Source organism: Bos indicus x Bos taurus, chromosome 3, assembly GCF_003369695.1.
Source record: "Bos indicus x Bos taurus breed Angus x Brahman F1 hybrid chromosome 3, Bos_hybrid_MaternalHap_v2.0, whole genome shotgun sequence".
In the NCBI taxonomy this organism is placed as follows: Eukaryota; Metazoa; Chordata; class Mammalia; order Artiodactyla; family Bovidae; genus Bos; species Bos indicus x Bos taurus.
The window spans coordinates 102,298,334-102,316,997 of record NC_040078.1 but is presented as its reverse complement, the minus strand read 5'-3'; the positions used below and the strand labels follow the sequence as shown (position 1 = coordinate 102,316,997).

Genomic DNA, 18,664 nt, shown 5'->3' with positions numbered 1-18,664 from the left:
CAAGAGGTTTTGATACAGTTCTTTTAACATGTTAGTTTTGACCCCACCTAATAAAAACCAACTTAAATCTCTCTCTCTCTGTTTTGTTACCAAGTGCTGTATGAAGCACATTCTCACTCTGTTCCTAAGCCTCAGGCCTCTTTGAGCCCACCCAGTCACTGCCTCCCACACCTGAGCAAAGACTGGGGAGCAGGCAGTGGTAAAGGAAGGGATGCTGATACTCTGGCCTGTCCAGGATGCAGAATCCTGCTTCTCTGGGAAGCCAGCCGGCTCACTCTCGCACCTGCCTCCTTTCCTCTTCAAAACTTGCCTACCTGGATCCATTGTCCTCTAGTGAGAGAGATGGGGAGGAGGGGGCATGAGATCCAAAGGAACTCAGATTTATTGAGCATCTGCTCAACTCTGTACAGTGGATTAGGGCTTTTCATCCATTGGTCTCATGGAAGGGAAAATCTTCCCTGACCTCCTCCCATGAACACACTGTTATTCTTTCCTCAACCCATCCTGCTGAGTGCTGCACACATTGCTCTGTTATTGTACTTATAACTGTGTATTGATATTTCTTCTTCCATCATAGGCTGTGCACCCCTTAGCACAGAAGTATGGTCTTGTTCATGGCTGCTAGTACTTAGCAGACCCTTTAGCACTTAGTAGGTGCTTAATGCTTGTTACATGAATGGATATGGATCTCTGCCCTTGGGAGACTAAGAGTCTGAGGGTGTGAGAAATGTTGATAAAACACTGTTTCAGTGGAGAGAGTTACCAACGAAAAATAACTATTTTGACATGTCTTTGGATATCAGTTGTTATGTACTTACTGAAAGCCCATGTGCCTAGCGCCATACTAGGTATCCGAGAACACTTATAAGAGGAGTTCCTATTGGAGAGCACCTTATAATCCTAATCTTATTAATATAATAATCTTAAAAATAGTCCAAGTCTTCTGATGTTCCGACTCAAAACATACCCAGAAAACACACTTGCTTTATTCAAGTTATTTTATTTAGAATGGCTCATTGGCTTTTAAATAGTAGCTTTACCATTGATGATTCCTTGGTGGCTCAGATGGTAACAAATTTGCATGCAATGCAGGAGATCCAAGTTCGATCCCTGGGTCAGGAAGATCCCCTGAAGAAGGGAATGGCTACCCACTCCAGTATTCTTGGCTAAAGAATTCCATGGACAGAGGAACCTGGCGGGCTGCAGTCCACGAGTCTGTCACAAAGAGTCTGACACAACTGAGTGACTAACACACACACCAATGTGTGCTAGATTAGAAAGAGATGAGATGTGGGGACCCAACGTGCTCAGAGCGCTCTCCCTTAATAGGCTGTGCATGATCTTGGAAAAGTCAGAGCATCACATAACTCATTAGTCAAGAGGATGAAATGAGATGATGTATCTTGGGGCTATGAATGTTAGATCCTTCCAACAAAATTTAATATTAGACATTAATTGAATTCTGTTTTTTCAATGACTTTCATTAAATCAGGTTAGTTTTTTTTTCAGTAAGAAATAAAAATCCCAGAATAGGTCATGGTATACATTTAAAATGTAGGTTTAAAAAATATGTATAACTCATAAAAGCTTTTTAAAAATATTTTTACTTCCTTATTTCTTTGGGTGGGCAGAGATCTTCATTGCAGCGTGCGGGATCTTTAGCTGTGGCATGCAAACTCTTAGTTGTGGCGTGTGGGCTCTAGTTCCCTGACCAGGATCGAACCCAGGCCCCTTGCATTGGGAGCACGAGTCTTAGCCACTGCACCACCAAGGAAGTCCCTAATTCATAAAATCTGAATGGACGCTCCCCATTTTCCTAGCAGTGTTTTGCTATAAACGTACAAGTGGCTTTTTAGAAGTGCTTTCGTGAAAGATTGAGTATCATGTCTTTCTGATGGTCACCAGCAGAGCCATTCAGCATCAGGTACAAGCGCACAGCCATAGGCGAGGCCTGCGGCAAACAGTTGCAGCAGAAAGCAGAATCCAGACCCAGACTGTGCCCAAGCACAGCAGCGACACTGACAGCCAACACCTACTGATGTATCAATATTGACTTCCCAGATCCTCTGCTAAGAACTTTTCCTGTTTGTTCTGTTTAAGAATCTGCCTGCCAGCGCAGGAGATGCAATAGATGTGGATTCGATCCCTGGGTTGGGAAGATCCCCTAGAGCAGGAAATGGCAACCCACTCCAGTATTCTTGCCTGGAAGATCCCATGGACAGAGGAGCCTGCTGGGCTACAGTCCATAGGGTTGCAAAGAGTCAGACCTGACTGAGCACGCATGCACAAGCACAGTCTTCCCAACAATCCTCTGAAATAGAACAGTTATTGATACACTTTTAGCTCTAAGGAAATGGAGGCATAAAGAAGTTAAGCAATTGGCCTGAGGTCACATGGATAGGATGTTTTGAACCTGAGTACTCTGACCTCAGAGCTTACATGCTCAACTGCCACCTTCTACTGCCTCTTGCTGCTGCTGTCTTACGGACAGGGTGGCTGGGGGCCAGATCACAGAGGTCTACCAGATGCCCTGTGGGGGCTCTAGCGGCATTGGTGTGGAACTGCCCTCTTGCCCAGCTCTACAGAGGAAAACCTCACTCCCTTGAGATGTTTGTTGCCTTGGGAAGGCCAGGGTGTGTAGTGTGTGTCTATAACTGTGTGTGTCTGTTATTCTCATACTACTAAGGAATCATAGCTGTCATCCAAGCTGACCAAGTTCCCCAGAGTGCAAAGGATGGCCTGTGAAACCTTGCTGAGATCTCTGAGGCAGGAAATCGGGAGGAATGACAGTCCCAGCTGCCTGTTTGGGGAACCGTGCATGAGAAGGTGCCGGAGGCCCATTGCACTGCCCTGGGGGATTTGAAAATTTATAGTCTTCTGGCCAGGGTGACTGGGTATCTTGTATCCCCACATTCCAAAGCCCCTCCCCCTCTGTCCTTCATGGATTCTGGGACTTTTATCACTTCAACACCAGGGAGGAGTGGAAAGATGGGAAAGGCATCCTTGTAAAGTTCTGTCCCATACCATAAATTACAGAGGAGAATAGAGCACCATCCGCTTCCATAGATTCATTGTCCTAGCCTGAGAGCAAGCTGAGTGTTCCCCCACTCCCCTGCCCAGGAGTGTGCAAGAGACTTGTTACTCTTGCTCTCTCTGCTTCCTCATTCCCTCATTCTTAATTTCTGTACTCTCACTTCCATTCCCACCACCCCTCCCTGAAATGCTCTTGTCCAGATTGCCCAGAAGGACTAACTGACACATCCAATGGGCGGACCTCTTTTTTTGACCTCTCTGAAACATTTGGCAGTATTGATCTCTTTCTCCATGTTGAACATTTTGTAACCCTCTTTTCATTAATGCTTGTCCAACTCCCTTCTCATTCTCCTATTTCTCTATTATTTCTTTTCAGTCTCTTTTACAAGCAGTCTCTTTTTCCTGTACCCACCCTTAAATGTTGATGTAAAAAAAAAGAAGAATATTGATGTCTGCTAGGCTTCAACCATGGTCCTTTTTCTTCTCTTCTCACTATATGTTAGCTTCAGCTACAAATATGTGCTGGTGACTCTCAAATCTGTTAGGACCCCAGATCTCTTCTATCTCTAGACCCAAATATCCAACTTCCTACTGAACAGCTCCACTTGGATGACTCTTGAGCATCTCAAAGTCAATGTATCCAACTCACCAAATTTTCAATCATTCTAATCAGCCCATGTTGCCTATTTCGGTGAATGATACCACTATTCACTCTGTCACCGAAATCTGGGTGTGATTCTTTCTCCTTCCATTCTAAATCAGATATCCGGTTAGTCATCGAGTCCTGACAGGTCTACTCTCTATAGAGAAGTCCGGCCGTTCCCCTGAGCACTGATTCCCCAACCTCTCTTTAGAAACCTGAATCTTCATTCTGCTTACTGACTCCTTCATATCACTATTTAATCGTACTTAGGTTTTTCTCATCCCTTAAGAAGCTGCCATGTGGACTCCACTGTCCTAAGTAGTTGTTGTTTAATTCCTGAGTAGGATCTGACTCTTTTGTGACCCCATGGACTGTACTCCGCCAGACTCCTCTGTCCATGGGATTTCCCAGGCAAGAATACTGAAGTGGGTTGCCATTTTCTTCTCCAGGGGATCTTCCCAACCCAGGGATTGAACACATGTCTCCTGCATTGTCAGGCAGATTCGTTATGGCTGAGCCACCAGGGAAGCCCATCCTATAGTAAACGTAATGATAATAACTACCACATCATTCATTCAACAAATCTTTATTGAGCAGCTCCTAAGCACCAGATACTCTCCTAGGTGCCAGAAGCTTCAGCATTATGTAAGACACTTAAAATCTCTCCTCTTTATGGCTTACACTCCATTGGCAGCCACAGACAGCCTGTGTGTGTAAAATATCACAGTTTTATGGCATCCACAGCTTTATCCAGCCACTGTACTAAATATTGTATGTTCATTGCCTATTTAATCTTTACAGTAGCCCTGTGGAGAAAATGTTGCTATGCCCACTTTACAGATGAAAAAACTATAACCTCCCCAAGGTCACAACAACACAGAGCCAGGAACCAAACCCATCAATTCCACCTTGTGTCCTGAGTTATGGCTCTGAACCGTGAACCTATAGGGGATTACAGATGCCTTTTGATTGGAGAATGTAAGTATCTTCAGTAGGTGCTTCTGCAGTGAAATCCTTGGATGCTGGGCCTTTCTGGAAAGAGCAGAGTGCTCAGTAACTAAAGCTTCTCTGTGGAGTGTTCAAGGGCTGACAGTCCTGCCTGAGCTGGACAGACTACATGCCTGTCCTTGACCTGGACACCAGCTTGTAGCTGAAGGAACTACCATCTGTGTCCTGTTGGTTTCTCTGCCGTCAATTTTTTTTTTTCCATGTGTTCCTAAGTGACATTTGTTCTGATCTCTTCTGGGAACCAATCCATGATCTGCTTTTAAAGTAACTCCACTTCTGGGAATTGCCTGGGGGTCCAGTGGTGAGGACTCCATGCTTCCACTGCTGAGGCCAGGGGTTGGCCTCAATCCCTAGTTGGGGAGCCAACATCCCATAAGCCACATGGCTAAAAAGGGGAAAAAAATTTTTTTTATTAAAAAATAAAGTAGCTCCACTTCTGGTCTCAACCTACCCCTGCTTCCTGACCTTTCCAGGAACTCATGCCCTGTAGCTATACCCTCATCTCCTTCCTCTTTGCTCTATCTTCCAATCTTTATAGGTGGATCTGTAGTGCATGGCTAGAGTTGTTTTCTTTGGAGAAATCTCTTGCTCTAGATGACTAAGGACCTATATACTTCTTGCACAGGTAAATGCTGCAGACCCACCCGGTGAGATTTTTTTCTGGTTATAAACTCATATATCATAGACAAAGTGCTAGGCCTCCATCTGCTCACCACTCCTGATGTTATCAGAACGTGTCTTTTCTCCTGCCCCAATTCAGGACCTGAGGAGCTAGGTCTCATCCCCTCTCAAACTCTCCTACCGAGAGTCCTTGGCAGAATGCCCCAGCAGGTATCTGTCAGTAGGGAGCCTATTAAGTGTCTTGGAATCAGAAGTGTGTGAACTCGTCTACAACAAAGACTTTTGAGAAACTGAAAATACAGTGTTAGAAAGGTCTGTAGCAATTAGAGTTAAGTTTTTGTCATTTGTCATCTAACAATTTTAAAATGGGGCTTCTTATATTTTATATGTGTTTTAATTTTTATAGTGATTCATTTTTATTATATTTTATAAAAGGATCACTCTGTGACAGAATTGAAATTTGAAATGCAGCACAACAAAGTGAATCAGTTATACGTATGCTGCTGCTGCTGCTGCTGCTAAGTCGCTTCAGTCGTGTCCGACTCTGTGCGACCCCAGAGACGACAGCCCACCAGGCTCCCCCGTCCCTGGGATTCTCCAGGCAAGAACACTGGAGTGGGTTGCCATTTCCTTCTCCATATACATATGCAAATACCACAACTATACTCCAATAAAAATTTTAAAAACAAACAAAAAACTGGTCCTTCTTCCCAGGTAGTTTGAGAAGCATGGACTATAGTGATAAGAGTACAGGCTTTGAAAGTGAATAGGACTGGTTGGCATAATCTCTCCAGACCTCCCTTTCTTCCCCTGTACCCACTGACCCCAGGATTAAGGGAAGCAGCACCTGGACACACACAGCCAGGTGTATGTGCTCTGGGAGAGGCGAGGACAGCGGGTCCCGAGTGGAGGCGCAGAGGAGGCCCCTAAGCAGGGCTGGGCGATGACAGTTTGACCCGGAGGATTCGTGGGGCAGGGGATGCGTGGGCTATCCCCGGGAAGATGGGGCTTCAGAAGCAAGTCAGACACCCTGGTGGGAGCAGCTTTTCCCCTTGCAGTCCCAGTCCAGTCTCAGGCTGTGCCTGAGAGCAGGAAGCCTTAGAAGTGCTTAGTAGCCCAGCGCCTGGTGAGAGCAGACCGGCAGGCTGCATTCTTGTGGTATTTGGAGATTGATCTTGTCAAGATTAGCAGCTTTGCTTTTCTTAGTTCAGGTACAAGATCCTCACGTGGGGAGCTCCGCTGCCTGTGAGGAGCAAAAGCGGGCGAAAGCACAGAACGTGATCCTGGCCACTCACTGTTCGAGGTTCCAGGACTGGAGCAGCCCAGACAGACACTGGCTACTCAGCGGGAGGCGGGCCCGACTCTGAGCTCCACCCACACAAGTCCCGGGAGGGGCGGAGGGAGACGCTCTGCCCTGCAGCGTTGGGGAGCAGCCCAGCGGTGGCGGTTTCAGCATCTTGTGACTCTTCGGGCTCCATCTGCTCCCCCACGGTGACTGGCCTCCACGCATAGCTAGTGCTGGAGAGGAGAAGCAGGGCTGAAGCCTCACCGCTCCCAGGTAGAAGGAAGACTCCAGCTGATGCCTGCCTCCTGTCGTGTGAGCTTTCTGCCCCTATGCCATGCATGGAACCCAGGCTCAGGGCTGGGCTAGGGAGAGAAAGGAAATGATCCATATACACAGCTCAGAGGGAAGGTGGACAAGACTGTCCGGGGCTACATGGAGAGGGCTGGGTAACCTGGTCTCTACTCATGGGAGACCCTCGTGGGGGAAACACAAGCCTGTTTGCTGACAGCATCACAACCAGCAGGCCTGTTGACAGCTGACCTCATGACATCTCTGTGCCTCTCATGTTGGGACAGTCCCATCCTCCCTCCCCACGTTCCCAGAGCTTGGTACAGGGAAGTTTCCTGCAGCAACACAACTTGAAAACAGATGGTTGCAAAACACGGAAGAACACCTTGAACTCTGTTGCTCAGCCCCTCGAGAGTGTCTGGGCCAGGGGCCAGCTGCAGAGCTTGCCCCAGGAAGCACACCGCCAAATGGAGTGAGACCCCCAAATGGGGCAAGGCAGGTACAGGAGGCCTGGGCTCAGAAACCGGCTCTCTGGGGCTGGATGAGGGATGGTTCTGTGCCTGTCATCCCCACTACCCGTGGTCCCCTGTGTCCAGGGGCAGTGTCATCTGTGGGGTTCTGGCCAGGGAAACGGCTGTCTCTGCTTCATTCCCCATCTCCCCCACCACCCTCCTGCAAGCCCCCAGGACCAGTAACAGGGATTCAGGCAGGACTTGATTCAGCTTGCCCCTAGGACCTTTTGAACCTTCTGTTAAGCGGCCGCCAGGACGACCATGTCTTTCTTTTCTTGCTCAGAGGCCGCTGCCCGCACAGGTCCCCTCCCCGCAGTGGGCTTGTCTCCACTCCCCCCACCACCCCCAGGGAGGATGCAGCGAGAGTGATCGCTGCTTCGATTAGGCTTGCTGAGCCCATGTGGGGAAGGAAGGCCTCGGGGGCAGTGACCTTTTATAAAAATGTGGTCAGCAGCTGCCTCTGGTGTAGCCCGCTCTTCCTGAGGCATGATGGAGAGCAGTGCCAGAGGCAGCAGGCTCAGCAGGCCACGCCCCAGGCTGTGGGGAAAGACAGTTCGGCTAGAAGACTGGGGCCCTTGACCCAGCCCGGTCTCCAGCAGGCTCAACAAAGCCACTGACCCTCAAGGAGATTATAGGGAGGAAACAAAGGGTTCAGGGGCTACAGGCTGGTGAGGTGTCTGTCCACACAGGCACAGCTGCATAGAGGGTAGGGGTGCAGGGGTGACCTGGAGAAGCGTTTGCCCAAGGGAGAAAGGAAGGACAGTCATCCTCTGCCCCGCCTCTGGATCCCCAGGGCGACCTCTGCTGTGAGCAGCAGGTCTTGTCCTTGTCAGTTATTAGCCCCTTGCAGGCAGGGCTTGGGAGCTGGATGCAGAGGGGGCGGGGCAGGGACATGGGCTACAGGGCTAAAGCCACCATGTTCCCTCTAAAGCTGGAGCTTGCTCATTTTCTTCCCAGACTGTGATTAGGCCTACTTATTGGCTACCTTTCAGTCCTTTTCTGAGGGTTTTCCTGAATTTCAAGAAGTAGAGAAACTTGTAGCTGTGGCAGAAGTAGTCCAACCACACTGTGCTGCGAAAGTGGGGAAGGGCATGTTTGCCACCTGACTTCACCCCAGGTCAGTGATCCCTTGAGTTCGGGGCCTTGCCAGTAGTACCCATGCCAGGACCACAGCATCTCATTCCTGCTATCTTAGCAAAGACCAAATGGGGCCAGGGCTCACCTTCCTCAGTTGGGGCAAATGAAAAGAGCCTGGGTCTTGGAGGCAAACGAACTCAGGTTTGAGTCCCAGCTTCACCACTTAACTAGCCGTGGGACCTTGGACAAGGTCCTCTAGGCCTGCCCAGGTTCAACTTCCTCACCTGTCAAGTGGGAATAACAGCCCCTACCTTGTGGGCAGTCAGGAGAATGCCACGAGACGTGTGGTTCTGGCCGTCAGTGAATGCACAGCAGTGGCAATACTTGTTGCATTCTGTCCTTACGCTTGACTGCCACCACTCCCATCAGGACCTTCCGGTGACGTGTCTTGGCTGGGAGCTGTCTGGAGTTGTACAGACTGTGCGTACAAACGCAGGTGATTGGCATCTGTTGATACAGAAATGCCTCCACATATCAGGAAGTGTGGTTTTTGGCAATCTCAGCCACACAGGATGCAACTGATAACCTGTAATTTAGTGAAGAAAAAAAAAAAAGGAAAAGAAAGAAAGGGGAAAAAAGAAAAGAAAAAGTCTTCTGAACCCCTGATGGAGTTATCAGAGCACCCGGGAACTGATGCTGGCTGGTGCCCTAACCCCTGGGGAGCCCTGCCCTATAAACCATGGTCTTTTATACCTTTGTCTGTGCATACACTGTTCCCCCCAGACTGGCATGCCCTCGCCCTGATTCCCTGCCTTGAGGACACTGCCTCGATGACAACAGGCAGCTCGAACGTCACAGAGCACAGCGTCTCTTGTGTGCGTCTAGGGGTCCCTCCACACATTCTCCACCTGTCAAACTTCAGCACAGATGGCGCTTCCCCTGCGAGGCTTTCCCTACATGCACGGGCAGAGGTCGGCTCGGGGCTCCCACAGCTCCCTTTGTGCCTCTCTGTCACCCTCACACAGAGCACATAGTTCCCCCCCAGGTGCTCTAGTTTTCACCTGTAATGCAGCCTGTGTGGCTCATAACTGAGAGTGAGCAGGTGACAGCTCCCAAGCCCTTGCCTTTGTCTATGAGCGCGGTTGTCACGGCAGGCTTTGGCTTGGAGTGGGGTCCTGCTGACCTTCTTTTGCCACGTGCACGCACACCATGCCCCCCACCCTGACCCAGTGCTCTTTGCTTCCTTGCAGCAGCCACACTACCAGCATCAGCAGTGAGAAAGGTCTAATAAATGTATTCAAGGACATATTAAATTCTAGATAATTCTCCCCTCTAAACACTGAATTTGATGGGCTCCCCGAATAAGCACAAATAACTGGGAATTGCATGTCTGTTGGTTCACTTATTTAATGCATTTTTTGTTCAGTGTCTGTGTTGGACACTGGGGAACTGGGTTTGAAAATACAGGCATGGTGCCAGATCACCATCTGGGGGACCTTCAATGCAGCTGTATCTCAGGGCTCCGGTGACATTCAAGCCAGGTTGAAAGGCAAGAGACAGTGGAGAGCCCTCTCCACCACCTCCTGTGCTGGCCCAGCTCTGGCTACACACTAGGTGTCTTGGGTGAACATCCCACTTAGCTCTGTGGGCTGTGGCAGGGCTGAGAGACTGACAGCTTTGTAGCCTCAGAAAAACGGGCTTGTGAATGGCTCTCATGGAGCAGAGTTGTAACGAGATAGAAACGACATCTGAAAAGACTTTTGAGCCAGTCTTCTTGGCATGTTCACCCAAATCAAGCCCAAACAAAAGGCTGTTGATGCTGTGTCTTCCACACAAGTCACGAAAAGCTTCAGACTGAGAGTGAGCCGTTTCTGTTTCTGCAGTCCAGAGACGATAAAGAATGAACACTGGCCCGAAGTTGTCCCCTAGAATTGCACTTGTCTGTGCAGCATGTGATCTTAATCCCCCAGCCCCATGCAGAGGCTCCAGTGTGGCAGAGAGTGCCCTCAGGGCCAGGGAGCAGGGCTCCCACATCTTCCACTTCTGAGGGGCCAGGACCAGACCCTACAGATCCCCATCTGGACACTTCCTTCCCCCTGGTGACTGCTTGCCTGGCGCCTCACTGCCTGGGGACCCAAGGCAGATTCTGCCCCTTCCCCAGCCCCTAAGCACCCTATCTCTGCCAAGCCTTATGCAGAGCTTTGGGAGACAGTGATCAGTAAGAAACAGTGCATGAGAGAGACAGGACAATGTGGTGACCACAGGGACAGAGCAAACCAAGGAGCTGTGCGCACCCAGATGAGGGGCAGCTATACTGACTAAGCAAGCAGGAAGGGCTTCCTAGAGGAGATGCCCCCTGTGCTGACAGTTGGAGGACAATTAGAAACTGACCAGGCAGAGTCTGGGAAAGGCACTCACACTAAGGAAGGCGATGCATTGTCAAGTAATCTGGGCTGTCCAGGGTACAGGTCCTGGTGGGAAGAGGCCTTGAATGCCACGCCAAGGAGTCTGCCCTTATGAGGTCAGCAAAGGTTTTGAGTGGGGGACAGTATCAAGTCTGTGCTCTAGAAAGATCATTACATTGAATGGGGGAAAGGATTAGAGGAGGTGGGACTGAGGAGGGAGCCCCTTGGGAGGCAGTGATGAGCACAGGATGGATTGGTGAGATGCTGGGAAGAGAAGTGACCTTAGGTGGCTGGAGTCAGGGTGGCAGGAAGGAGTAGAGATGACCCCCACATTCTGATTTGGGGAGCGGGGGAGATGGTGGCCCTACTGTCTAAAGTAGAGACCACAAGGGAAGGGCAAGTTTGGGAGCAGCTGTTGAACTCATTTGGGGAAATACTGACCTTGAGGCTTCTACGAATCATCAGATACAAATGTGAAACACCAGGGTCCTTCTAGTTTTTCTCCACCCCTCCCCCCATTTCTTTCTATTATAAACAACATTGCTGTGAACAGTATTCTTATACAAATATGTTTTTAGACAGTTCCTTGACAATTTCAGTATGTTTTGGACACAATGAAAGAATTTTATATATCTATATATATTGCATTGATTCATTGTTTGCCTAAACTTCCTTCCCACTCCTTCCCTCATTATTTATCTTACAAGCATTTTCATATCTTGGATGCCCTACTGGGTACTAAGAATGCAGAGTCATGCATAAACCCTACCCTAGAGCTCCAGTCTCGAGGGGGGAGTCAGACATGAGCACAAAATGTAATATAGCGTTGATGCTGTGGTAGATGAAAATATAGGATGCTGTGAACATGCAGAAAAGAGACACCAAATTAAATTAGAAATGTCAGAGGCCCTTTTTTCCCCCTAACTTCTGGGTTCACTCCTCTTCACCGTTATTATTCACGGTACCCCTTGACCTTCATTCTAATAATTTACTTCTAGCATTTAAAAGCCATAGAAAGTCCTCTCGTTGGCGAGTGGTGACTCACCATCATTCTGTTGAAGAATTTTCTTTCTTTTTTTGTTTTTGTTTTGTATTTGGCAGAGGTGGGTACTGTAAGTGTCAGCAGTTGAAATGGATCATGTCAGTAGTTTCTCAAAATATGTGGCCTGTGGACCTGAAAGGTTCATGGACCCCTCAAGGCTGTGTCCAACCAGAACCCAAAGAGCTGTGCCTTTTCCTGTCTCCTGATCTCTTCTGGAATCATTCTTTGTTTTCTCGCTACCCCTCCCTATTTTCTCAGCACTACCTGTTCTCAGAGACATCCAGGTAAGGACATGTTACGGTCCCCCCTTCAGCAGCTTGGGCAAAATACCTCAGAAGTTCCTTTCCCTCCCCCAGCGTAAGCCCGCAGCACTGGGAGGGTGTGTAACAGAATGCCTGGAGAAGCCATCTTTTTTGGGTGAAGTGATAGAAGAAGAATTTTTGCAGGAAGTGATACTTTATCCAAGTCTTAAAGATTGTTTAGGAATTAGGCAATTGAAAAACAATAGGTCAAGTGTTCTAGACAGAGGGGCAGCATAAACTCAGAGCGTGAGCCACCCAGGGATAGTCAGAGAACTGCAAGTGATGTGGCATGTTCGGGGCATGGTGTTACGTCCTAGAATACTGAAAGACAAGATGTCATCCAGGGCAGGGTCCAGGGAGACCTTACAAGTCATTCTAAAAGGATTGTGATGCTGTCCTGTGAGACGATGTGGGGATATCATTGACATGTTTTAGACAAGAGAAAAGAGTATGCCTTGATCCAGTTTGCTACTTGGAAAGGTTTCTCTAACCTAATATGGAAGATGGACTGGAGGAGGGAACGTAGAGATGAGTTAGGAGACTGCTGCAGTGCCTGCTGAAGGCAATGCTGGGGATGGAGATTAGCGGCTCTTTGAGGAACACTTAGGAAATAGAATCAAACTATCCCTCCTCTTCTCCCGGAACATCTTGTGTGACTTTTCTCCCAACACCACCACTTCTGATCATGGCGCTGTAATTAGTCTCTCCCTCCAGGACAGGAGCATAGCATTCCTCTTTGTGGCCAACCCAAGCACCTAACTAGCACCTGGCACTGGCTCAGTAAGTGCTTATTATGCCTACTGAATTCATTTGATGATTAACTGAGTGTGAATGGCTGGGGAGAGGGAAGTATCTGGAATGACTCCCAAGTTTCTGGCTTCAAAAACAGGAAAAGTTGGAATGCTATTCATTGAGATAGGGAATCTGAGAAGACGGGCAGTTGTTTCTGATTTTCCAATTCTGGCTTTTGTTAAGAGAAGAGGAAAGGGCAGAGATCACAAATCTGGTTGTGGACATAATGAGATGCCTCCAGGACACTTAAGGAAAGATGTAATCAGTTACGTGTATGAGTCTGGAGTCCAGGAAAAGCGGTCAGAGCCAGAGATGACGCAATGGGAATCTCAGCATGTAGATGGAGTTTGGGCTGTAGATGAGGTTGTACGGGGAAAGTGTGTAGACTGGGTCCCAAACCTGCAGCTTACAAGATAAAGTTGACATGCTTTGTGTGGCCGGCACGTGCACGCGTGCTAAGTTGCTTCAGTCATGTCTGATTCTTTGCAACCCCATGGACTGTAGCCTGCCAGGTTCCTCTGTCCATGGCATTCTCCATTCAAGAACACTGGAGTGAGTTGCCATGCCCTCCTCCAGGGAATCTTCCTGACCCAGATTCAAACCTGTATCTCTTATGCCTCCTGCATTGGCAGGTGGGTTCTTTACCACTGGCGTCATCTGGGAGCCATGTGGCCAGCACAGTGTTTTCAAATAGTGTGAATTCTTCTAGGCAATCTGTCCTCTCTACTTGCCATGACCTAGTCCTTCTTGTGGAGAAGGCGATGGCACCCCACTCCAGTACTCTTGCCTGGAAAATCCCATGGATGGAGGAGCCTGGTGGGCTGCAGTCCATGCGGTGGCGAAGAGTCAGACATGGCTGAGCGACTTCACTTTCACTTTTCACTTTCATGCATTGGAGAAGGAAATGGCAACCCACTCCAGTGTTCTTGCCTGGAGAATCCCAGGGACGGGGGAGCCTGGTGGGCTGCCGTCTCTGGGGTCGCACAGAGTCGGATACGACTGAAGCGACTTAGCAGCAGCAGCAGCAGCCCTTCTTGTCTTACATCTGGCCCAATTAACATATTTGTAGTACCTTCTTGGCTCTGGAAGACATTTGAGCTTATAATTTTGGAGGGAGAAGAGAACCCAAGGACACAACTCTGAGCAGTATCAACTTATAAGGGATGAATAGGAAGGAGACCTAATGAAGGAGAATGGGAAAGAATGGCCAGAGAAATTGGAGGAAATCTTCAGAATAATATTTCCTTCTCTTGAAAATTATGGGAAGCGAAGTGTAATGAGGGCTTCCCAGGTGGTGCTAGTGGGAAAGAATCCGCCTGCCAATGCAGGAGATGCAAGAGATGTGGGTTCAGTCCCTGGGTTGGGAAGATCCTCTGGAGGAGGAAGTGGCAACCCACTCCAGTGTTCTTGCCTGGAGAATCCCCATGGACAGAGGAGCCTGGCGGGCTACAGTCCAGAAGTCGCCAAGAGTCGGATACAACTAAGCACACACACACACACACACACACTCACACACACAAAGTGTAATAAAGTCTAAAATGCGGATTTCATTTGGTCCAGCAATTTTTCTTCTCAGTATTTAACATAAGGAAATAATCATATCTGCGGACACAAGTTTTTGTAATGTGATGTTTGTTGCAGCATGTTCATCATAGCAGAAAATCGGAGACAACATAAATGCCTCTTAGCTGTGCATAATTAAGTAAATATAGTATGTCCACGTGATGAAATAATATGTGATCATAAAAAATGATGTCAGATTTTATTTCCTGACACAATCCCACAACCTACCATTGGATTTTTCAAAGGCAAGTTATGGAACAGTCCATATTAGAGCATTCCATTTACGTTAAGTGTCTAGTTATAGAAGGAAATGTCTGGAAGCCTTCACACACAAATCACAAGAATCTCCCAACAGCTAAATCCAATAGACCTTTCTCTGGCCTTTGTGGTTTTTGACATTGTTAACCTTTCTTGGTTTCTGCTCCTTGTCGTCATTCCCTGACCTTTGTCCCATAGGCTGGCAATCAGGACCGAAAAATGGCAGACTCAATCCTGGGAGAACCCTTTGAAACTGGCAGCCTGTTTATATACTAGAGCACACCCAAAACAGAGCACTTACTGGGCAATTCTCTGGAAACGAGCCATCGAGGACAGTATTTCCCTGGTTCTTGCGTCTACAAAACCCTTCTCGAACACAACCCTTCCCAGGGTCTCTGGGTCTAAATTTCCTCTCCTTACCCACCTCCCCCACCCACTAGCAAAATCGCCTGGTTATCCCCTCTCCCACGCCTTCTGTTCAATCAAGGGGTTATTTTTAACAGTGTTGTGTATACCATGCTTCCATCCTGGCAAAACACCAGAACTTTGGGACAGATACTGAGATGGAAATAGTCTCCCACAACCTCCCCCCTTTCTAAAGTTTTTCCTTTTAAAGAGAGAAAATAAGTTATCTAAACTGTAGAGAGCTCTACCAAGAAAGTCCCTGGACACTAGCTTGGAGCGACTGAACTTACAGCCCTGAGGTTACACTGAAGGCTGGACCTGCTGCCACTGTGAGCCTAACTTCAGCCCAGGGCAGCCCAAGGAGGGGGCAGGGGACCAGGGCGTGCCGGGAGAGGCGGTTCCTGCCACTTTTCTGAACTTGGTGGGTCGAGAGCCCCTGTCTTAGAATAATGAAGATGTCCTAGTCCACCCCCGATCCCCAATAGCCAGAGGCTCTTATATTCCAGAAGCCACCCATCCACTTCAAGAAGGTCAACGACTAGAGGGTTTTAATTAAAAAAAAAAAAAGCAGTAATATGGTAATATGCCTTTCTGCAGCTTCCACTTATGATTCTGGTTCTACCCACCAGAGCCACACAGAACAAGACTAATCCCTCTTCTCTGTCAGATGGTTGGACTTGAACCTGATGATTGTTTACCTTCAAGTTCCCTCTAGTCAGACGTCTCTGCTCTCTCGAGGTATGATGAAGCCCCTCCCTACCACGGTGGGTTTCTTCTCAGGGTCAGTCCCGTCTTATTACTGTTCCCCGTAGGAGGCATCCAGGATGGAGCTTACACTTGCTCTGCAGTGGCCTGCCAGGAAGAAAGGATGCAGGGTAAGCACCTCCCCATTTACAGTGCTTCTCACAGTGACACCGCAGAGACGCTGCCTTAGTGGTCTTTTCACCTTGACCATAAGTCTGTTCTCGACGTGCTTCTGCCGAGCACCCCTCCCCTTCCTACTCAGCATGTGTGATGGAATTTATGGACCCAAACCAGGTCTGGTCATGGAGCTATCTGGAACCTGTGGGATCTTCCTTGGACCTTCAACATAAGCTGTTTCTTTCCTTTCTCTTTGTTTTCCATAGACTTGATGACTAAGCCATTCTATCCCAGAACAGATTCTTCCACCGACCTGGTAGGTATGAGTGGAAGTATCTACCGGCTACCAAACTCTTGAGTTTTCCTGCCATCCAGCCCACGTTGCCATCCATTTCTCACAGTTTGCTGTATCCGTAGGAGAGGGCCCTTGCCACATGTCCTTCTGGGACCTGTCCCCATCCATTTGTGGTATCTGAGAGCTCCACTCACAGGACTCACATAGAATCTTAGAAGGAGCACAGACTTTGAAATCAGAAACCTCAGATTTTAGACCTGGTTCAGCACTTTCTCGCCTTGGACAAATTAAACTCTTTGAATCTCACTTTCTTCATCTGTAAATTAGGGGAAATGTAGTCCTTGCTTATTTCAAATTTCTTTGTTAGGATGAAAGGATTATAGCCTAGTGAAAAACAGTAGGTAGGATAATTATTTCATAAACATTTAAGGAAAACTTTCTAGTACGTAAGCCCTGTGAGTGACACAAATAGGGATCACACGAGCCCTGCTGATTTTGACCCGGCAGGAGGTTTGGATATGCCATAGCACATGGCAATTCCAGGCCCTGCCAGGGGCAAGGGAGCTAGAACCTGGGGGGGCAAGGGATGTCAGGGCTCAGGGATGAGGCAGAGTCTGGGCTTCCCAGGAGAGTCTGAAATCAAGCTGGGCACAGTCGGCCTTTGCTAGCCCAGTCTGGTGTCAGGACACATGTTGAGAAGAAGAGGCTTGAAACTTGCGGAGGCAAGTCAGGAATGGGAGCTCAGAGACTGGAACTGGCACTGGAGAAGTCCCCGGCAAGAGCTGTGTCTCTGCAGGGGTTGGGGTGACAGCCAGCTGACATCAAGCTGAATCATGAGGCGAGGATATGTGGTCACTGCGCGGAGGCCGCACCCAGGAGAGCGTGCCTGTAACGGAGTTGAAGTTGGGGCGGGTGTGGTCAGGAGGGTGAAGTGGGTGTGTGGATCACCAGTGGAAGGATCCTGTACACAGAGAGGAAAGTAGAAACTTGGGGGAGAAGGATGGGATAGATGACGCAACCAGGCACTGAGGGGAGGGGTGGGCCTCTGCTCTCAGAGGGAGACTCATATTCTACAGCAGGGCAGAGTGGTAGGAACATGGATGGGCTTGTAACTGCGGTATAAAGGTGAAGGAATTCCCCCTTCCAGTGGTTTTTATTTTCTCCTGTAGAAGGCACCCAGGATGGAGCTCACACTTGCTCAGGGGTGACCTGCCAGGCAGAAAGGATGCAGGATAAGCACTCCCCATTTCCCGTGCCTCTCACAGTGACACCCCAGAGACTACCTTAGTGGTCTTGTCATCTTGATCATTGTCTGCTCGAAATGTGCTTCTTCCAAGTCCCCTCCCCTTCCTACTCGGCATGTATAGTGGAATTTATGGACCCAATCAGAATAGAAGCAGGAGATGGGGCCATGCGCTGGACAGGAAGGCAGGGTGCTGGGAGAGAAGGTTGAGAAGAGTGGAGAACATTCGGAAGGCCCCCGTGGAGAATGGAAGAGACTGCTTACTAGGGCAGCCAGAAGCCATCCAGCAGCAGAGCAGGCCAGGCGGGCGGCCATGACCCTGTGGTGGCACCAGCAGACTGAGTTGTCCAAATTCGGGGCTAGGATTCTAGAAGGAGCAACCCCAACCCAGAAATCTTGACCCCATTTGACTGTGCTTCCTCAGGGACTCATCTGTAGGAAATAGCTCCTGTTCCTAAAGTGAGGAGAAAGTGCTGGGAGCTGGGGTAGGGACAGGGCTCAGGCCATCCCTGAAGAGAGCAGTCACGGCCGGAATGGACTGTGCCAGGCGAGCACCTGACCGAGCGTGGTTAGTTCCCAGGACCCACCCTGCGTGTGGGCACAGCAGCAGTTTCTGGTGGACAAAGTGCTCTAGTCCTCCTGGGATGTGGTTGCCAGAGTCTTGGCAGGTCATACACTGGAGCATGGAGGGGCCCGGAGGAGCCAGGTAGTAAAGTCTGGAGAAGGACGCTAGGGAGACAGCCCAAGCATGCTAGTGAATAAACCTGTGAGACTGGACTGTTAGCCCAGGGGCAAGGGCTGTCAGGCTGTATTTGGGGTAAGTATGAGCGGCTAGGATGAGGTGTGAAAGCTGCCCTTGATACAAAGATGTGATCTGAGGACAGGACTTCTGAATGCTTTCCTCAGTCATTCTGCAGGCTTCAGCTTCCTGACTTAAAGCAGGGTGTCTCACATCTAACTACAGAAACCAGCATCAGGAGAAGGGCTGAGGGAGTCCTGGGGGGCTGTTGGTGGCTACTGGTAGGGCTGCT

General features: G+C 48.9%; 1 protein-coding gene across 10 annotated transcripts in view; it reads left to right on the top strand.

The window, feature by feature from the left end:
• The window catches only part of ST3GAL3 (ST3 beta-galactoside alpha-2,3-sialyltransferase 3), a 213,882-nt gene that overhangs the window by 147,261 nt on the left and 47,957 nt on the right, over window positions 1-18,664 (top strand). For 5 of the 10 annotated variants that reach the window (XM_027537514.1, XM_027537517.1, XM_027537512.1 and 2 more), the window contains one exon: window positions 16,047-16,109. The exons of the other annotated variants lie outside the window; for them this stretch is intronic. In XM_027537514.1, coding sequence (XP_027393315.1) covers window positions 16,047-16,109 — 63 coding nt within the window. The remainder of the gene's footprint in view (window positions 1-16,046; window positions 16,110-18,664) is intronic. 10 annotated transcript variants of the gene reach the window in all.